Genomic DNA, 23,219 nt, shown 5'->3' on the forward strand with positions numbered 1-23,219 from the left:
GGCATCGAATAATATCAGTGTATGTACAAGTGGTAACATGTAAATAATTGTACGTAAAACAATTCACCGTGAGCTTTCTTACCGGAAAATGGTGACCGTATACTATACGGTCTCCAATTTTATTAGATTCAATATGAACATTAATTCAATTTTCATAGCCGATTTTGGCAAAATTCACGAATTCAAGAATGAAAATCTAACCTCACCTGACAAATAATCCAGTATATCGGCTTTTTTCAAAATTTGTTTGCTGCTGGCTTCCTGTAAAGTATAAACCGGCAAGTACCGTATTTTATTTAGATATGCATTTTATGTCAGTACTATACGATCCAAAGAGGTTGGACGGTTTTTAATATACGGCCATATATTTCCGATACAACATTTCACGGTGAAGTGTGATACAGCGAACTGCATACGTACAAGTTTCTGGAGACGTGTACAAGTATGCATCTGTTTAAGTTGGTAGTAAAGTTGTGTTATAGGGTTATTTTCGCAGAAGGTCAGAACTTATATTCTCGGAAAATGTAAAACTATATTATATAAGACGTAGTAAGCAAACAATACGTCAATGTTGTCTAACATAATCTTAAAATATGACTTACATTTTTTAGCTGATGGTAGATCAGGAATGAGGTGCGTAGGTGGCCCAGGACTTAGGGCTGGAAGAAAAGGCGATCTGGCTGCTGGGTACCAAGGAGCTCGAGTCCATCCTGCGCCCTAAAATATAATATGATTATCAGTCTTAATAATTATTAACATTTTGGAGATGTTCGTTCGTAATCAAAGATTACCTATAACGTACATAAGAGTGGCAGGGGATAGAATGTTAAGACTTGACATAAATAGTATACACTAAGCTTTGTCAGTCATATTAATTTTATTTGTTTTCATTGAACAAAGAATACTATTTGTAGATGGTGCTGGATAGTTTTTAAAATTTATTAAGCCCTGCCTATACGCAGCCATAATCTATAAAAAATATTCTTCCACCTATAAAATATCTTAAATTATGTATAGCTTAATGGCACAATTTTCGATATTTTATAGATAAATGAATATCTTTTGACTATGACTTGGATGAGGCAGGATTCAATTGAATTTTAAAAACTAACAAACACTATTTACACATTGTAGTCTTAATTCAATGAAAATAAATACACTTGACTGACAAAGTTTAGTATACATTATTCATGTCGGTTCTTAAATAAACAAATGGTGGGATGAATGATTGGTATTAACTTTCTTACTAGGTATATGTGAGGACTGTCTCCAGCAGTTTGATCGTTTTTGAGATAACAATATGCTTCAAATACTAGAGAATTAGGTAGGTAAGAAGTGTTAATGTATTACATTTGAATACGTGTATTAAATAAGGCTCTAAGTACCAAAAAGTAGTATTGCCTGTAGTTACAAAATACCGAGTCATTGCAGTAAAATTTCATGAAGCAGACCTTTTGAAAAATGTAGTTTTACAGTGTGAAGCAATCACGGCAGCTTCTATAATTTTAGGTATTAAGAACTCGCAAGTATCAACACACCATCGTCAGCTATTTTATATTGAATGCCGTTGACCACTGCAATGCTACTTACACCATTATAAATAAAACACGCCAACGGACTTACAACGTCGACAGGTTTAATTATTTTGCTGTATTTTTTGACTTGCTTGAGGAACTTAGACTATAGTTGAAGTTATTGGCGTTGGTATGTAGAACATTTTTCTATACAATTTTCAGTTTTTATGTTTTTGGTACTAAGCGCCTTAATTAATACATGTATTCATTTGATATACATTTAAAATTACCTGTCCATTTAGTAGTCTAAGTTTGTCGTATACAGCGCCGCCAGGTGATCCAGCGGGAGGTGAGTGTGATTGTTTTTCTTTCTGTGCTGCTAAATTCCGCAAAACCCGATTTATTGATGATACCTGGAACAAATGATACAAATAATAATTGCTAGTCAATGTCATAACATAACCACGCATTTATGTATTCACTTAGGTAGATTAGTAATGTTGAAGACATTTTCTAAGTGAAACTGTACCAATGACAGAAAAGCACCGAAAGCTGTAGCTATCTCTCTTCCAAATTTCCTCTTATATTAACAAGAATTATTGCAAATCCTCTAAAATGTAATATCTTGTAAATGCAACCACGTAATAATAAAATATACAGATTTAAAAGTTAAATATTATGTACACAATCGATCCTGGAAGAACGTCAAAATGGTACAATTTTATAAAGAGATTGAGTACTAGTATCCGTAAAATTTCAGCTCCATACCTCGAATGATATGTTGGTCTACAGTCCATGAAATTCGATGGGTGCGACTTGAAGTCTCGGTATAAATTATTTTTTTAAAAGTACCTATATTTATTTAACACACATAATTTTGAAAACATTTCTGAGAAAATACATTATAATCAATAGAAAAAATCTTTTTTGAAAAAAGTAAGCAGTGATCGAACCTGCATCTCTCTGGTTTCGCGTCCACGCACATATACCACTATGCTAAAGGCGCCATACTTAATTGCGACAAATTTTAACTAATGATCAGCGCGTAACGATTAAGCTGGCCATTCGATATAATTAGCATGCTACTTAAATGTGGTAATTAAAAAGTAATTATCTAGTCAGCAGTCAATGTGTTAATACTCTCTGAAGGACTTTCCAATTTGATCTACTATTGGCGATCGGCTTTTGTATTTTAAATCAAAGTAGGTATTACTGAAATTACAATCCGACGTCACGGATTACTCCAAGATTTTTTGTTGTAACTTACTTGAACTTGCTAATGATTTATAATTAACTATTTTTTATTCAACGAATAATTCACAGGATTTAAGAATGTAACGTATTCTATTTATTGAACATACATAATTTTGAAAACATTTCTGAGAAAAAATCTTTTTGAAAAAAGTAATTATGTATGTTAAATATTTAGAATGTTACATTCTTAAATCTTGTGAATTATCCGTTGAATAAAAAAAATAGTTAATTAATAAAAGTATATTTATTTCTTAGGTACTCGTATATATTCAAAATTACTTTGCTAACTATTAACTGAATGGCTTATTATATCATTTGCACTGTTACTGTCATTAGAAATTTAATAGTACTTAGTCGATCTAAATATTCTAAACGTTCGATTAGTAAATTTTGTATATTATCTGTCTTAACAAGGCGGTCTTGGATATTTAACATTAACAACGGTCTGTCAATAGAAACTAATATGAAATTGTGTCATAACGAATTATTTCAAGTGTGTTAATTTAACCACCAGTGTTTCTTAAACTGAAAATATAATATACAGAAAAGCTTCTCAAATATAGGAGTTACTAGTAACATAATTATTGAACTACCTATACGTGAGTTTGAAATATTTGCGATTCGGTCATCGTTTTGGCTATTTTTATTATACCTAACCAAAGTGTATAGTTTTTTTTTTAATTTTTAAAATGTATCATATGTTTTTTCCCATTAAAACTCAACTCACTTAAAATGCACAGGTTAAAGATTACATTATTAGTACCAATGTAACCCAGTTTCTACACAAGAGACAGTATTCTAAAGTGACAGTAGAAATCTTATAACTATTTATAATTTGTCAGATAGTAGCGATGGACCAGCAAGGTGGGTGGTAAAAAGATGCTCACCTACATCCAAACTTTATTTATCGTGTCAAAATTTATTTTTTCACTCTGTATTATCTGCTTAGTTTGTAATTCCGTATTTTAGACGGTCTATCTATAATAGCTTATCTATTAGAAAAAAATATAGAAAAACTTGTACCAAGGGATTTGAATATACACATTTCGTTAACCTGGTGTCGTTATCATTTTTATAGCGTAGGTATATATTTTAAATGTTTTGGCTTGGCATGCCCTCTTTCAAACACCAAAAAGAAGAATTTAAAAAAAATATCTACATAATGAATATAATATATCTGTTAATAAAGAATTGTTATTAAAGAAAAATATCTCAATTACAGAATGTTGAAAATATAGTCTTTTTTATTCTACAATTTTGGATACCTACAGATTGTAATCAGGGTCGGATTTACCACAGGGCTAAAGGGGCTATAATGCAGGGCCCCCGGGGACGGGAAAATAAAATTTGAAAATATTTATGGAAAAAAACACGAGGCAGATGATCCCCGCGAGAATGAATTTTAAGGGTCGAAAACCTTGACAGAAGCAGGTAGCTACTATCAATAAAATTTATTATTACATATTTATTATGCACAAATTAGTATCAAATGCATAGTCCAGACCAAGTTACATCGATTTGGTGAACAAATGAACATTGTAGACAAACTTTTCGCAAGTTGTATTCAAAATGTTTCTGAACATTTAATATGTTCGGATACATTTATTTATTTTTGGATTTTTCTCGTGTTTTTTTGTTTTCTGACACGGGTGGGAAACACCTTGATAGTGACTAAGCTGAAGAAGTCAATATAGTGTTCAGACGTTTTGACAACCAAAAATCATCAATTTTGCATTCATCAGCAAAAACATTCGTTGTAGAAAGACAAGTAATATTATTCAGTGAAAAACAAGTCTGTAAGGTACAAATTTTGTTTGTTTGAATAAGTTTTTTTCTGGGGGGGGGGTCAGTATGCACTGCATGTAATAACGTAATGTTTTAAAAATTAAATGAAAACAAGTTTTCAAAAAATTTATCAATAAAGGGTCATAACGTCAAAAAATCAGGCCTGAAATGGACCGGAATGCACCGGAGCGCCGTTCCGATTAATAAAATCTCGTCGGAAAATATTTTGACCATCTGAGCTAGATCGGCCATAAAACAAAAAAACCTTACACTTATTTTTATAAAATACTCATAAATTTAGATAACTATGTTAATATTTTCGTAAAATCATCGAGCGCTCCGGTTCGTAAAATTTTCCATTTCAAGCGCTGCAAAAAATGGAATGTTGAACTGAGAGTATAATATATTACTTATTGAGCTACCATTATGATCACATAATGATGAATATTTTGATAAATTTGTGGGTTAAATAAATGGATCTATCTGCCAAATACACATAACATTGTTTTTCAATTTGTGTTTGGAGTCGGAAGAGCCCATATTATGATCCTATTAGGATCAGACATGGTCAATAGAAAAAATTTGAAATAAAAACACAATATGTGGTAAGTCAGTGTGGTATAGGTAAGTCATTATTATAATATCATATTAGGGCTATTTCTTTGTTCATTGTTTAAGTTTTAAGTATTGACTTGAGTCATATTGGCTTTTTATTTAATTCTGAAGTTAAGTTAACAACGATGCAATGCACAAAGAACCCAAACATAATTATGTCTTAATAGATTAAATAAAAAAAAATGGTTTAATTCGTTGGTTAAACGAGTGTTAGATATCTAGGCTATCATTTCTTGTTCCTATATTAAAAATCTTTATTTTATTTAGCTGTTCATTTGTTTTAAAGATACATTTCAGTTATTCCGTCATGCTTGGTAAATAAACTGTTAGTAAAGCGTAACCTGATAATTACGGTTGACTTTAAAATCGTACCTACTGTTTAGAAACATATTGCGAGAATCCATAGCGGGCCAAAGATTCTCTTATACTTAATATAGCAAGCTCGTTTACCGACTGACTGGCTGAAGGTACCTAAGTACGCCGCCACGTCAGCCGCTTGTCAATGGAGACCACCGCGTCAGCCTTGCCGATATCCGATTTCTACCACTTCTTACCTTCTTCTCAGGCGTGCATGCTGGATACTTACAGTATGCTCTTAAATATGATGGAGTTTTAAAGTGAATTTGATGTTGATAACATTTCAGATATAGCGATATCTAATGTTAATGTCAATAATGGACAAAATCTAGAAAATAGGTGAGTTTGTATGCGTTGTTGTAATGTATTTATCGCTCAGATACCTATACCTAAATTAACTTTTCTGTAATTCAATTTAAACGCAATGATGTGGTAAAAAATGTTTAATATAATAATAAATTATATAAAAACATCGAGTTTCTTCAAACAAAATCAGACATGATTACTTTCTGCAGAATGAAGATCATAAAATTTTGATATTTTGTAGAAAGCAGCGAGCCATTTAAAATACAAATATATCTTAAATAATTCATTTTCTATCATTGAAAGTTCTATAAAATCATAGGTATATATTATATTATGTATCATTCAAAAACAAAAATATACATTCTGTAGAATTAAATAACCACGCGTAACACAAAAGTGCTTATATTTCAGTTTGTGGTTTGCGTGGACTATCTGCATTCTTTATATCTACGCTAAATTAATGATCCACACGTCATAAACCGTAAATATACCATTTTATAAATACATACAATCAGTGACGTTCCTAGGCAAAGTGACGCCTTTAGGCAAACTTAAAATCTGGCCGTTAGAGCGGATCTCAGAGCAGGAGCGTGGATCAGTGGAGCAATGGAGTTTTACCCGGAGCACTGAAAATTTGTAGAGCTCCACTGCTCTGGATGTTTTTATTTTTATTTTTTTAATTCAATGAAAATATTATATTTCACACTTTGCAACATTGGAATTATTTAATATACGGTAACACTGCCGAGTGATAGATAAATAACGTCATCTTTTTAGACACTTTATTAATGAACATGACGAACTATAAACCTAATTTGAAAACTACTTGTTTTATAACAATTTTTAAGAAAGTACATAATATTATATATATTAGTACACATAGTAAAACCTTTTCCTGGAGCGGAGCAGACACTGAAGCGGAGCTGCAGCAAGTATTAAGTCCCGGAGCAACTAAAAATAGTGTCCGCTCCAAATCTAAAATGTCGCCTCCTTTGATTTTTAGTTTCAAGTTGCCTGATAATTTGTTAAATACCTTCTTAGTATGTGCTTACCTTTTTTATAATTTATTTTAGGCTATCTTAAACAGACGAAATTCACACGCTTGATGCAAGACTGTAGCAAAAGTTTTAATTTGTCTGTAAACCGATACGCATATCTCAAGGGCGATTTCGAAAGATTTGCAGATGTTGCCAATAATTTGCATTGGTATGTGGCGTCCTTTTATACGTGGATCTATGGACGTAGTATGTGGGGATATGGTGTGTGTATGACACGTACGATGGTGGTGAAACTTATAAAAAAAGTTGTATAATTGATTTATGCATTGATACCGAATTGACTTGTTGCAATTTGGTGGTTATAATAATGGTATATCTCAAATGGTACCTATTAAATTACCACGATTTTTCAGTGATATAACAAAAATAAATGGGAAAGTTTAACAATTATAATATAGTGGTAATTAATATACTAATACATGCCAAAAATAAATAATTAAAAATTTAATTATATAAAGAAGTATTTAATGAAGCTAAAATATGATACGTATTGTCGAACAAAAACTTTTCGTCCAAGTATTAAAACTGTGAACTAACAAACCTCTCCAGTGCAGCTAATCGCATTTCCGTTTTAAAATGTGAAGCGTCCCCAAATTTATCATTTTATTTTACGCTCCCGTGGTGGACGGATCTATCAATTTACTTAATTTAAAGCTTTTTATAATAAAAAAATTTAAAACGATAAGGAGTGACGTTAGAATTATTATTAGTAAACTTTTGGTTTACTGAGAAGAAGAAAAATAGTCGCAACTAAAAGCAGAGCGGATAAATTATTTAAAAAGGGTTCTAGCACGCGTTGCCGCCATGGCAGGTAGGTACGTCACTGAGAAGTCTTCTATATTGCAACTACAGCGACTTCCTGTTATTGCCAATTTCTTGTTGTCGGACAGTAAATCATCGATCATAATTATTATAAATACGTAGTAGATTGTATCGCTAAATATTTATAATAATGTGATTGTCTAATTTGAATGCGAACATATTATGTAATATAATAGACTAGACTAGGCATTTAAGTAAAAGCAGCACCCTGTATATAATTATTATTTTACTATTTTCTGAACTTTGAAGATTGTTTGACGCTACGTCACTCGAAATATCAAAATTGATTCAGTTGGACAAGTGTAAAAGATACGTTTTTTTGAGTCAGTGATAGAGGAGTTTTTTTTTCAAAACCGTAATCTAAAAAATAAATATGATGTAATTTTAACTGGTTTATAAACATGTACAATAATATTATATTTATATAATACATATTACATCTATTTCTAGTCGCCACACAAAGTGTGAAATTTTTTACCAATAAATTTAATTAATACCTATTATGGAAACTTTGCTGGTTGCAATAACTTTTCATTATTATATTTTAAATTTTTGTAATCAATATGTAACTGTTTGTTTCCTAAAAAAAAATACCTACTATGGATTGATGGAATTTGAATCAAATTTCTAAATGACTTTACTTTTATATTATTATCTCATAATACAATTTTTGCTAATACACCTTTCGGCATCTTCAGGTACTGTGAACATTCAGGATAATATTTAATATATTGTAACTAATTATTGATATGTCTCATTCATTACCTTTGTTTATAAAGGTTTTCAATACTTTATGAGTAATGACTTGTTAATAGGTTTTTTGAATACATTGACAGTTAGTATGTTCATATTGTATTATATTGCCAAAAACTCCTAAGTTTCTCAATCTTTTCACGTTTTTTTTTTAAATATATTAGTTTGGTATTAATTAACAAAATCGTAATAAACTATTATCATATGTCAGTTATTCATTTTTCATTGGTGAGTATGCATAGTGCATGAAAATGTTGAAATATACAAAAAATTAACTTAAATAATTATCTGTTTTTACAAATTTAAAAGCGTCAAGTGTTTGATCAATGTGTGATCTGAATGGGAATCATGTAAGCGAGATCAGTAGGACAATGTGGCATGGAAAGGTGCATGATGGACACAACGCGGTGGACCACGAGAAAATCCAATTTATTGGGATGCAGAAAATGTACCTATACTGGCCTTAAATAATAAACTGACTTATTTTTGGTGACTAGGAGATATTATATAAATGGTTTTAAGAGCAGTAGTGCCGTAAAAAGATCGAACATAATATTTTGGGTCTGAATAATAGATAAACTTTGTAGGACGCCATACCAGAAGAGGTTTCTTAACAGATTTTGATTTTACGAGAAATGGATATTAACCACTTGCTCAATCTATAAGATCTTTGGGTCCAAACACACATTGAAAAACAAACTTAGAATTGTAGATCGTGTACTCGGAAATCGTGAATAATGATTACTAGACTTAGGATTCTTAGGTATTTAAATATTTTTTTGAGCCCCACAACAAAATATGAAAAATATCTATCCGTTTCAGACAATTTGGAAACATTTAAGCCCTATTTATTAGCACCTATTTTTAAATATTTTTGGATAATTACATATTTTTGCATATTCTAGGTTTAAGCAAATATTTTCACATAAACACAAAATTGAAATGTTTCTGGACCAATTGGCATAAAATTAAGTACAATATTAAATATGTAGTGTCTTAAATAAAACTACTGGACTTCAAACGCTGCAGAATATGAAAGCTGTTTTGGAAAATCCATCAGATGTCTCAGATGTTTCAATTTTTTCTACTTCAGAAATAGTTTCATTTATATACGCAATAATAACATCTGTAGAAGTGGAAAGAAGTTTTTCCATGTATAAAATTTTTCTATGATCAAATCGTCAAAGATTCACTTTAGAAATTTGTATTATTTATTGTAATAAAGCGTTTGCTGTTTGTGAATAAATAATAAATTAAACTATTAAAATACATATTTATGATTTATTGTAATAGGTACTTATTAAAATTTTTAGCACCTATTTTTGTTTTTTAGCACATAATTATGAAATTTTAATCACATATTTTCCAATTATATCTATATATTTTAGGTACCTATTATTCATTTTAGCACCTAAAAATCATAAACCTAACGATTACTTATCTATACTACTTAAAAAAAAATACAAAATTGGTTTAATGGCTCCGTCCTAAAATTAATAATATATTATCTCATTAGTATATTTCTTTTCAACACGCTTATTATACTTACTTTTAAGTTCATATTCACTAACATTAAAAAAATGTAGTAAAATTAATATATTCAATAAAACTTTCTATTGAAATTTGCAAGTGATAGATTATTTTGACAAAGTTGCAACATTTTGTGATCTGTAGATATGTTTAGAATATGTATATACAAAAAATGTTTTAATTATAAAGAATGATTTTATCTTATGATTTGCACGTGATTTTCCATCGGAAATCTGTAACACTAATTTCAAAACGAACATAATACAATAATATCCCTATTTAATGATATTATAAATTAACTCAAAAAAAGATTTTATGGACGTTGGAAGAATGGACTACAAGATAAACCATCATTTAATGCCGTTTAAAAAAATGAATGAAATTACTATAACTACATTTAGAATAAATATTGTAGGTATAATAATTAATAACTTCTTGTGAAGATAATATCTATCCATTTTCTAAATTACAATTTCAGTTAAACGTCTATTATCGTTCATTAATAGAACCTTTGAATAAATTGAAAAATCAAACAATGCTTTGTTTATTCATTGATATCCAACTAAGCAAATAAATTGTTTGTATTTATTTATTCGTTTCGGAACTTTGATATTTTTTTCGCTCAACGGTACAAGTGAAAGAGTGAGAAAGAGTTATTTTTTTTCAACAGAAATTGCAAAATTAATTAATCGGAAAATTTTAATAAACATCATTAATTGATGTGTAATCATTCGCGAGACCAATCTAGCGGCGATAGAATCAAACATTTTAATTGAAAGGACAACAATGATGCATTCAAAAATAATTACCTATTCAAATTTTATGGAAAATATACTGTAGGTATATTATGTTGTTACTGTACATGCAAAATAAAAATATATTCTAATGGATTTAAATTCAAATTCAAATATCTATCGTCTAAACTATCTTCGGTCGATAGTATTAATATTATAATAATTACAAGATAAAAAAAACTTTTTATATACAACGTTTTTAAATTTTCTGTTGAATCATATAAAATTGACTTGACTAGCTTAAACGATCAAAAAAAATTGTACTTGATAGAAATAATACTGAAATGTCATATTGATTTCCATAGTAACGCGCGCATATATTAATAATTTAGTTGCTAGGACTCCACACCCCTAGCAACCAACAATGGTGTCGAAATAACTTTTCATACAAAACAGAATTACCTAAAAATGAATTCAATTCTACTTAAAGATGGCTAAAAGTATTGCTAAAAGTATTAAAACATGCATTGGCATCGTGTTCTGATATATTCTAAAAGTTTCAAATGTCTAGCTAGTCGCGAAGTTAGTTAAAAATCGATTGAAAGATTTGTACCGGACAAAGAACCACCGGACAAATAAGAATACGAGCTAAGAAAAACGTTGTAAATAAAAATATATGCTATCATTAAATGTATATATTAAACCAAAAAAATGATAATTGATGTGCCTACTAAATATACTTACCAAAAATAAAAGATTCAAATCCTGAAACAAATATTGAATGAAGATATGTTGATTAATAAGCTTTAATTGAAAAAAAATATTAATTACCAATCATTAGAGTGACCATACGTGTTTTATTCTAGATGAAAGTTTTTTTTATACTGCAGGGAGTTGATTTTTTTAAATAATCTGAAATCCCGTTGATGTTATTTTTGTTTAACCATTTAATGAAATAAATAAAAATACTAGTAAAAAAAGCTATATATAAAGTACCCGGTTTTAACATATATTTTTTTGTATTTTTAACGATTTAAGTAAATGTTTTAGATGTGCAAGAAAATACATCACTTTTAAATTGATTTCTCCCAGTTGGTATGTGTAATTTTTAATTTTTCTAAGTAGTAATGCTTTATGACTTAATATCAGCATAATATATTGAATTTAAAGAATTTTTCACTTAACAAACATTTAACTTGTATATGAAAAAACTTGCAAAAAAATGATTTTTCTCCAATACGTTTTATTATATTTTTTATGTCATTTAAAAAATAATATTATGAAGGTACAATCTATTTTTTCTTACAAACGTTTTTAAGAATCATCAATTTTACAAGAAAATATGGTCGGCGTATCAATTAAATAGTTAGTATTATTTAAAGGAAACGTGTAGGTATAGTAAATTACCATTTCCGTTTCAAGATGGATCAAATGGAATGAAATAGACACCATCTTGACCGACATTGTATAAGGAATAATCTCATAAGTATCTACAAACTATTTGCCTAATCTATTGGATCTATGGCTTGAATCGAACACACACATTTCATTAATTAACATTTTACAATATTGAAAATTGGATCCAACCATGGACCAAAAACTCGGTCTTAGAGATCTGATGTTTTTAACTTATCAAGAATATTAGATTAATAATAACTATCATTTAGTTATATAGTTTTCAACATCTGTCATAATACAGTTTTCAAAATCAAGTATCGACATATTTCTGTCCGCGAATGCTGCGAAAGATTGAAAAGGCTCCACAAATACATTTCTTTATAAGAGAATATCACCATGGGTGGTTCTAGGTGACAATGACCCCCCTTTGACCCCCCATGGTCGTTTCTTTTCATCGCATGCCCCCGATTTTCAAAAAGGCAAAAGAAATTTAGGGTAAATTTCGAACCGAAGAATGATCTTTGTTATGTCGTATTTTTTCAACGACAGATTAAGTAAGTGCAGGAACCTGCAGTTAATCGGAGTGGATGAATCGCCTTTAAATAACAACTGAACAAAGTTAAATTATATTATAGGTACTAAGTAATTAAGATTGAGCGAACACGGATGGAATATAATATATGATAAGTAGATTGTATATTATAATATACTTTAATGTCCATCAAAAATGCGGACAACGACATATTATTATGCGGATAGATACACACAGTTAAATAGTTAAGGCTATACCTCAGTTGAGGCATGGTCTAAAAAGATCGTGGCTAGGCGATGACCGGATTGTGCAAACGACGAGTGCCGAACGAAATATAATTTGTCATATAAATCCAACATGCGTCCATTTAATGTTCTATTAGTAACAATAATAATATATTCATTGACATGTTTCGTTTTTCAAGTAAATGGGTAACGTTTTTTAGTCATCTTTACACGATTTAAGAATTAATACCCCCGTCGCCATCACGAAACGAATTGACGTGTTCACAGCTCGACGTTCATTCTCCGCTTTGTCAGCGAGTCCAAAATTTCGTCGCACCTATAGTTGAAAATTATTTGCCGTTTCACTGAAGTACCGTCTTAAAAGAAACTTATATAAATATCGCAATTTTACGAAACCATAATAAATTAATTGTATATTGACCACAGCGACTATATTCAGGCTGTGGCACTGAATTGCTAATTATAAAGATGGTACTTCTATTTATTGTAGTAAATGAAGATTTTTATTGCATATTATTCCATTTATTTCAATATGCAACAATCATCATGTTCTACAAACAGTTTACCATAACATATTGTATTCTAAGAAAGAGCAACAAGAGTTTATAGTTTCGTGTCACGGCCTGACAATATTGGGCCTTGGTATTGATTATTAAGTACAATATAGAAATTGTTTATTTCTTTTAAAAATCAGGACTCGAAATGCACCGGAACGCTCCGGAATACCGTTACGGTTCATAAAATCCCTAGAATTATCGCTCCGTCTCGTAGAAATATTAATTTTACCGTCTGAGCTAGATATTTTATATAATAAAAAAATCTAATACTTACACTTATTTTTGTAAAAAAATATAAAATATTGTTATCTAATTATTAGATAACAATATTAATATTTTCGTAAAATTTTGTATTTCAAGCGCTGTTGAAAATAATAAAATAATGTTGAACAATACTGATTGTTGGAATAAGGGATTGACGAAAAAAATACTAGTTTCTGACAATTTTAAAGATATTGGTTGATTCATACATACTTTAAAGAAACATTAACATTTCAGAAAATACTTTTCACAGATTTACGCGGTTGGAAGTAATATGCATAGTTGTAGTTATAAGACATTGTATAAACAAATGAGAGAGCTACTTAAAGTGAAATTTTAAATTAATTGTTGATACGATATGAATTAAAAAGTTGTTTTGTCTGGGATTGCAATTCGTATAATATAATTATGTAACCTCACCTGAATTTGTGAAGCAGGTACGTTATAAATATTTTTAATAATATCAATAATACAAAGCACCATAATGTTATAAAATAAATAAATGCAATATCAGTTACTTTAAATAAACCGTTATTTCATTGACTTCACATTCAAGACGTTATTCAGAAAAGCACTCGACTTTTATTAATCGCCTTACAATACAATGGGGTGGATTTCTTTATGTGTTTACTTGTATTTTTGCATTTCTACAGTCACACCCAATAGTCAACTATTGTTTGAATTCAACAAATATATTGTAGGGGAATGAATGAATGTATGATAGAGAGAATCAAGTAGACTAGTAAAGAGTCTTTTCTCAATATTTTACGGCGAACAATGGGTGCCGAAATATGAACTGATTTACTTCGAATAAATGGGGATTTAATTGAAGTTTTATTTAGTGAATTTAAAAGTAGTTTTATTTAATTTATTGATTTTTTTTTTCATGAAAATATGATATAGAAAACTTAGAGTAGGGTTTCTTAACCTTCTTCAGCCGCGAACCAGAATAGGGTGATAGTTTGATTTAGCCATGGAACACAAAATTAATGGAAACCCTGGTTTACCCTACTAGATGTGATATAACAAGACATGGATCTCTAGCGTGGAAAAGTAAAGTATGGGATACACATGAATACGTATTAGTTACGTCTGTATCCATTATATACCTACATTAAAAATTGTCACATAAATGAAACGCGTATTCAATATTTCAGGACTGTAAAAGAGCAAATACAGCTTCAAAACCTTGGTCCATGGCAACTAGCTTTCATATTTATAAACAAATTTTATAATGTAGGTATAATAATATAATTATTATGATTATATTATTTTCTTTAAATCAACCAAGATTATTAATTGTTTTCATTTTTTTTGGCCATATCCACCCCTCAGTTGGAGCATATGGACGCCTCCGAGAATCCCTGTCGCTTGTCAGTCTTCTTTCGTCCTATCAGGCTACGACCGAATCTCGTAGCTTCACCGTATACATTAAGTGGATAATATTTAGCGGCCTTCTACAACACACTAGAATCCGGTTGGCTTAGAGAACATTCAAGCCAGGTTGGAATTTTCTTAAGGCATGCTCAGCACGTGACCGAGTCAGATTCAATGTCGCCTCTCTACTCTCTATGTGATGATAGAATGCATGGTTTGCTCTCTTATCTCCTCGTTACTCCCAAAGTCATATCATACACCTAATATCCGCCGCAAACACGTCATGTTCTCGAAGTTCAGTATACAGTTGCCTTGAGTCTTCTTATGGAGTCATTACTTGCTACCGTAAATCAGCACCGTTAGAATGGAAGCGTTGAATAGGCGAGATTAATTATATACTTACCCACAATAATTGAAATTATTATTTTCTTACCATTGAAGCGTACCTACTAATAAAATGTGGACTTAACATTAATAAATCAAATTCATTCATCAAGTATACTTATCTATATTCTATTTGGTTGTGTCTCAATAATTTGGCCTGAAAAGTAGGCACTTGAATATTAATAAAATGTTATGTATTAAAAATGTATTAGGTCATGCTGATTCGTGACCGTCACCCGTGTGTTAATGCAACAATTAAACATTCGATGACAATAAGTCCCCATTACTGTATAATAGAAAAATGGTCTGATTTTTTTCATTCATCATTAACAGTTATAAAAGCTATCGATGCGAGCTTAAAGTCATATTTACGGTGACTAAATAAATAGTGTTGGCCAAAAGCGAAAGCTTTAGTTTACTTTTACAATACAGGGTGAACTTACACTACGTAGATACTCAATTATTATTATTTTTTTATGGCCACAATAATTTTCATATTTTAATTTCCACAGTGTATTATTTTTAACGCTTACTGGTAATCATGCCCGGAGCTTACGTATGGGAAGCCAGTGTCTTACACATTGGACAATGAGTGCTGTAATTGAAAAGTAAATTCTCTGAATCGGGAAAGGTAGAGAACAATTTTATTACAGTAAGTTGTGTTTCTCTATATGATTATTTTCACAGATAATAATTTCTTGGCATAATTTCGTATAAATAATTACAAGATTAAAAGAAATTTTTTATACCACGTTTTTAAATTTTCTGTTGAATCATTTAAACATGACAATTGTATGTATTAATAATTTAGGAAGAATAAGGCAATTGTCAACAAATCATTTTTTTGCTATTTTGCAAAAAACAAACAAATACAGAGTACTGAAATGTCATTTTGATTTCGATAGTAACGCACGTATATATTAATAATTTAGTTGCTAGGACCACCCCCTTAGTAACCAATAATAGTGGATTGGATTACGGATTTCTTCCGAAACAACTTTTCATACAAAACAGAATTAACTGAAAATGAATTTAATTTTACTTAAAGATGGCTAAAAGTATTAAAATAATGCATTGGCATCGTGTTCTGATATCAAATGTCTAGCTAGTCAGAAAGTTAGTTAAAAATCGATTGAAAGATTTGTACTGGATAAACAACCACCAGAAAAACAAGAATACGAGCTAAGAAAAACGTGGTAAAATTCCAGCGTAGTTCAATCAATAAAGAATATTATGCTGTATGTAATTACAATCGATATTATACCCAATGAAAGAGTCCAATAGCTTTCCGAGCTACCAATGACTGTCGTATACTTGGGGCAGTAAACTAAAAAGTGATCACTACGAATTAGGGCGTGCAAAATTACTGATAATATCTATTACAGGTATAATCGATAATAAGTAAATAGTAAGAAGTTAATACCGGTTTATCGATATTTTTTTTGTGTAATTTTATTACTGTGTAAAAATAGTAATTATTATGATATTAAAGCATTGAAAAAAGAAGTGGGACAATTTTAGGAACACGATTTTTAACAATAGGAAGAAAATTACACTGATACGTATAGTGCAAAAACATTTTCTTGGCTACGTGTGAACTGATGAAACTGATGAAAACTGTGAACTAACATGCTCCACCCATTTTTAACCGTACTTCCATTATAAACCAACAATCTCCTCCCATTTAATAAACAACAGCGCCTAGAAGCATAGCCAATATGATGTTTTCGCATAGTAGTTAGTACATAACATGTTTTTTTCCCCATTAAAGTTAGAAGTTTTACTTTTTATTTGTATACATTTGGTTGTTTTATTGTATTTAGTGCTGAAAACTTGTATTTCTTAGTACCCATCAATAGAATGAGCAATACATTTTGATCTAAATTGTATACGATAATAATATATTTTTTTAATAAATTGGGAATATATTAGTAGAAAAGCTTGATTATAAACTAATAATACAATGCATTTCCTCCATGAATTGACAGTTAATACAATAAAATAAATTATTAATAGTATTCTGTGCAAGCAAAAAGCAGACTCTAACATATTTTTTACGTGGGGTTGCTGTCAAAAGTTGTTAAGTCGATAATTTAGGTATTTAGAGTTAACAACGGAATATGTGTCTATATATAAATATGTTCCAAAAATAATCGTGTTCCTCCGATATATAAGACATGCACATAGAGCACAAATAAATTAGCATTACCTATGCTTCATTTTAGAGAGCATGTCAAACTTTAAATTGCAATTCCTCCATTCATGATTTCGGGACTCACCAAGTTTTGGCAGTAACGCAGATATATGTATGTGCCTTTGTTAGAAGCTTTCTGAGAAAACGAACTTTCCAACTTTGTTGTTGCAGTTACAAATAATTTCTATACAAATGGTTGTGGTTTTATAATATAAGTACCTAACATAATTAGGTAAGTACATTAAAAAGTTTAAAAAATACTTTTGTTTTAATTTACCGAAATACCGGTAATTGTAAATAAACATACCGATAATGCATGCTCTAACTAAAGAGAGTTATCGGAGAAAGCCAAGACCCACACCCGATGATGTAATAATGATACTTTTAAATATAATATATATTACGAGTAGTAAACATCGTTTACAAAACTTTATGTCACCCTGTAGATCAAAAGAAAAATGGGTGACCCATCCGTGAAATTCAGCAAGTATTGACAAAAGCTCGCTGTGGGAATAATTGCAAATGTTCTTATTATGACGATTTATCGGACCGTGCCTTCTATTTACGTCAATAAAAAAAATCGCCTAGTGTATTGTTGTTGAGGAAACAATAAAAAAATGCATCGGAAAGTCGTCGATCGATTATCACGCTTCGATATTTTTAGGAATAACGGTTGTATTATTAAAAAATATTAATTATTCGCAGATTTTTCGGAGCGAACTAATTTGTTTTATATTATTATGGATTTTATTCACGATAGTTCATTCATTCATAGATTGTACAGTGACATAAAAAATCCGCAGAAACAGAATCGAATTGCAATTTGCAGTGGCGGTTTTTAATTTCATTTTTCAGAATCTCACGCACTATTATTTAATTAGGTATATTATCCCAGAACTAGAAGTTAAATTTGCAAATATATACATTAGGTATTATTAAAAAAAAAGTTTAAACGAACAAGAAACTTACCGTATGCCCTTTTTATATGAACAGTAAACAACTTGAATATTTTTTTATGTATAGGTACTTACGTAAAATCTGAAGAATATATCAAAAGACAAAACCCGAATGGCTAAAATCGAATTCTACGATTTTTTCGCTTGCTACATGTGGCACCTACGGTAATTTTGCTGGCACGCGAAAGAATCTTAGATGAAATCAATTTTAATAAATAAATTTGCATTTTTTACAAGATAATTAGTATTTCATATTCTTCATCTCAGGTGCAATATTGCGCTGGAGTCAGAAGAACAAAAAATAGCATTTACTTGAGATTTCACCAATATGTGTCATAATATTGTATAAGAACAGTTATTATCGCATTTAAAATTGTTTTTAATTTTTTTATTTTTACTATCACTTTATGAAGATGGCAGGGCATAAATAAAAAAATATATATCCGTAAATTTATAATAATTAATTGATACTAGAGTATAATATGTTTATAACTTTTTTTGCACTTTTATACTACACTGATACGCCTCTTTGCCTGATTACCTCGCATAAAATTAGATCAAATGATAATCACTTGTATTAATATATGTGGTAATAAGAAAATAAATAGATAATATATATTTAAAATATTATTTTAGAATATATTCTATCATTTTCATTCTAGAGCCGGAGTCCAAAGTTATTAAGCAGCAACTCTACCTAATAATAGGCACTTATGCGATTCCTAATTTATTATATCCCCAATATTAGCCATTTGCACGCCACTCATTATTAGGAATATTTTTACATGTAAGCATAAAAATAACCTAACCTAACCTAACCAAAGTAATTAATATTCAATTAAGTAAGTAAATGCAGTAAAAGAAGGCATCACAAGTTCATTACTGTAAAAAATACTAAATTGTTATTTTTTATAGTAATTATAATGAAGCCAAAGAAACAAACAAAATTATTATGCCGTAAAGGTACTATCTACGTATAGCATGGGTGGCCAACCCGCGGCCCGCTGGGTGTCAACTTGTGGCCCGTGGAGCAGTGAGAAAATAAAAATAATATTAAATGCTGCCGCTAGATGTGCTAATTTCGCAAATTGAGATTCGATATTGGCTCAAGATTTTAAAAAGCACGGTGTGGTTTTTGCTGCATTTGCAATGCCATTCTCCGTAGACGTGAATTTATTACCGGGAAATTTACAAATGGAACATTGTGAAATATGTTGCGATGAACAGTTAAAGGAGAAATCCCATCAGGTTGGTTTGGAAGAGTTTTACAAAACATATTTGGACAAGGAGAAATATCCTGCATTTTACAAACATGCTCTAATAATGACTTCGCTATTTGGAAACACTTACACGTGTGAACAGCTTTTTAATCGGATGAAGCATATCAAATACAGAGTGAGAACACGAATCACTGATGTGCATTTGGAAAACTGTTTACGTGTAGGAATAACCTCACCAGATATCGATATTGATGCACTTAGTTCTGCCACACAAAATCAAACTTATCACTAAAATTTATTATTTTTATATTACCTATTTTGATTAAATTTTTATTATTTAAAAAAAGGTCTAATCTAATAAATATGTTTGATTCTCATTTTTGTTTTATTTTATTAATATATAATATATATTCCTTTTTTGTTTTCTATAATAAAAAAATCGGTTGTGCGGCCCGGTAGGAAATCTCATTTTTAGAATCTGGCCCGGCTGCTGAAAAGGTTGGCCACCCATGACGTATAGTCATTTTTATTTCTTCTAAATATATTTCAGTGTATGATACATCACACCGCTAAGGGAGTGTGTCGGCAGTGATTTTAACATAATTTCACACTAAATGCATAAGAGCGTGATCGGTAACGTTTTTATATTTATTGTCATAGCGGAAATTCTCTCCCCCATATCGCATTAGTATATGAATTATACAATAAAATTATTATTGCCATTCTGTCTGGTCATACAGTTTGCTATTCATGATAAACAATTTTCAAGAACAATAGTTTTTGGAAATCAGCAAGTATCTTAATTTAAGTAGGTATATTTTAACTAGTGTAGAGTTTGGGGATGTGGTGACTTAAGGCACTGAGTTTTTAGACCCCTGCGGTAAAAAAATTAAATAAAAACCATAAATTATTATAACAACCAACTGTCAGAAAATGATTTTTTGATGAATTCAATAAGAACTGACTTTTTTGTTTTTTTGGTTAAAAAGACATTAACAGAAATTTGTTATATTTTAAATTTATTGTAAAACTGATACATGAGAATTATATTGGACTTCTTTGAGATATGATCATTATTTTGGTCATGTTTTCCACGAGTTTTGCATATACAACTGGCTCTATATTGCCAATGAATCACTGGATATTTTATGTTTGGTATTAGGTAGTAAATAGTTTTTGACTTATCCGTGTAGACTTTAATTTTGATCTAGGTATTTGGTAAAATATCAATATAATATATAGAATAACAGCATGTAACTAAAATAAATATTAATAAAAATAACAGTGAGTAAAATGACACATAATAGGCCCATTTGATGCTAGTTGTGGTTTTGGCTAATATTTCATACTCAGTATGTATGAAATATGCATCGCTTTAAAATTTTGGTGTATCTAAATAATTGGAACATATACTTTAAAATTTCTTACGTATCGAATGCGTTATCTGCGTCGAAGAAAATCGGCGCTGCTTTTACAAGCATTTTTTTTACGATGATTGATTATTATACAGTCTAGGCAAAGATTGTGTTCATTTGTGTCTGAAAAAAAATGTTCTTTGTATAAAAACAGAACACCATGGCGCACAGTTTATATAACTCTGCATTAACAGATATATTATGCATTGGGATTTTATGCACAATATATATTGCTTTGATAAAATAAATCCTCATAATTTAACCTCATTTATCCGTCATTTTTGTGTTCGAAATGACCTCATTGAAATATAACAATGATTTAGCATGATAAACGATCTCCAAACGCCACATCTGTGAACAGGGAAGACGCCATTATTTAAATTTAAATGTGTTTATTTAAATTCCCACTCATTTACACGAGTCTAGATTATTCACTATTCCGCGGGGTGGGTACCTTTGTTGGTTGTTAGGGTTGATTTTCAGGGATGTGTAATGAATGGTTCTGATACCATAAATATACTGAATCAACGATGTACATATATTATAGCATTCATCGAAAACACGGATGGTTTTAGTTTTTGTTGACGATAATAAGATAATATAAGTATGTTTGTTGCATCAAGAAATTTTTATTTAAAGGGTTTTTTATACTGTTTTTTTTTTAATTTCTGGGTGGTTTTTGTCAATAGGGTATTTTTTGTAGAACCGCTATGTTGTCTTTATAAGTAGTTTTATGAATTAAAATTTTAATTAATGAGTTGGTGGAATGCATACATTAAAATATGCATATATATATATATATATATATATATATATATATATATATGTATGAATTATTTGGAACATACATTTTAACCCTTTATTCTCAATCATCGTTAGCCATTTGGTCATTTATTTTAAATAAAATCATGTAATTTTTTTCCAGGTGTAGGATTTGAACCTGCAATCATTGATTCACATAAGTATGCGCTCTACTCACTACAATACCACGAGAAAAATATATACTAATTACATAGTTATGTGGGTATTATATTTTGACAGTTTAAAAAAATATACTCATTCTATTTTAGTATAAAGACAAAAATCACATCTATTTTATACAAATCATTTCCGTTTGTTTTTGAAAATAGTATAATCAATTCAGTAAGAAATCCAACGACCGTTGTACAAATATATCTTATAGAATTCAATTGACATTGTACTAATATGATAAACTCTAACTTAATAGTCTAGTTTCAAATTAACTTGTTCGTACAATCACGAATAAAATAATTATTAATATATTATTTAGTTGTTTGCAGGCTCCAACGTCTAATGTTGTCTATCCCAAATATAATTGTCAAAAGCCCTCCAAAATGCTGGTCTAACAATTATTAATGCATGCATCAACCCCCGTGTTCTAGCACCGTTTTACACCCCTAAGTTATTACTATTCATATAACAGAATATTGACATCAAAAGTACCATTAGCTTAGGTATATCTCGGGTACCTACTGGGTACCTCCATTATCTAGTGACATTATTCACTAAACGATTTATTCAAAATATAATAATATTTGATTTTCAAAAGGTACGAATTTATGTAGGTACCTATTCTCGGAAAATTTACCGCCCGACAAAAATTGAAAAATCACGTTAATTTAAGTCTTATTAACCATTTATGGCATTATAAATTTGCAGCAGTATTCAAAAATGGATACTTACTTTCCAAGAAAGATTCACTTTTGTGACTGATCAAATGCTTAGCTGTAACGCGAAATACTTCTAAATTCAAAATTCTAAAGGAGACTCTCCAAATCGTAAGACCAAGACTGTGTTGTCAATATACTCGTACAATATATTTTTTTCTTGTACATATGATAGTGATTAATTTTATTCAATATTGCAGTTAGTATATTGTAGTTTGTGAATCTGTTGATGCATACAATTGGGGTTCAACCGGTAAAGATATG

General features: G+C 30.0%; 1 protein-coding gene across 1 annotated transcript in view; it reads right to left on the reverse strand.

Moving 5' to 3' along the window:
• Nucleotides 1–23,219, reverse strand: part of LOC147078061 (paired box protein Pax-6-like) — a 154,654-nt gene that overhangs the window by 81,617 nt on the left and 49,818 nt on the right. Inside the window, exons 4-5 of the mRNA XM_085940103.1 lie at nt 1,805–1,927; nt 603–717 (exon numbers count right to left, since the gene is read on the reverse strand). Coding sequence (XP_085796229.1) covers nt 603–717; nt 1,805–1,927 — 238 coding nt within the window. The remainder of the gene's footprint in view (nt 1–602; nt 718–1,804; nt 1,928–23,219) is intronic.

This window comes from Rhyacophila brunnea, unplaced genomic scaffold (assembly GCF_057557595.1).
Source record: "Rhyacophila brunnea isolate RB1 unplaced genomic scaffold, BYU_Rbru_1.0 scaffold_12, whole genome shotgun sequence".
Taxonomy (NCBI): Eukaryota; Metazoa; Arthropoda; class Insecta; order Trichoptera; family Rhyacophilidae; genus Rhyacophila; species Rhyacophila brunnea.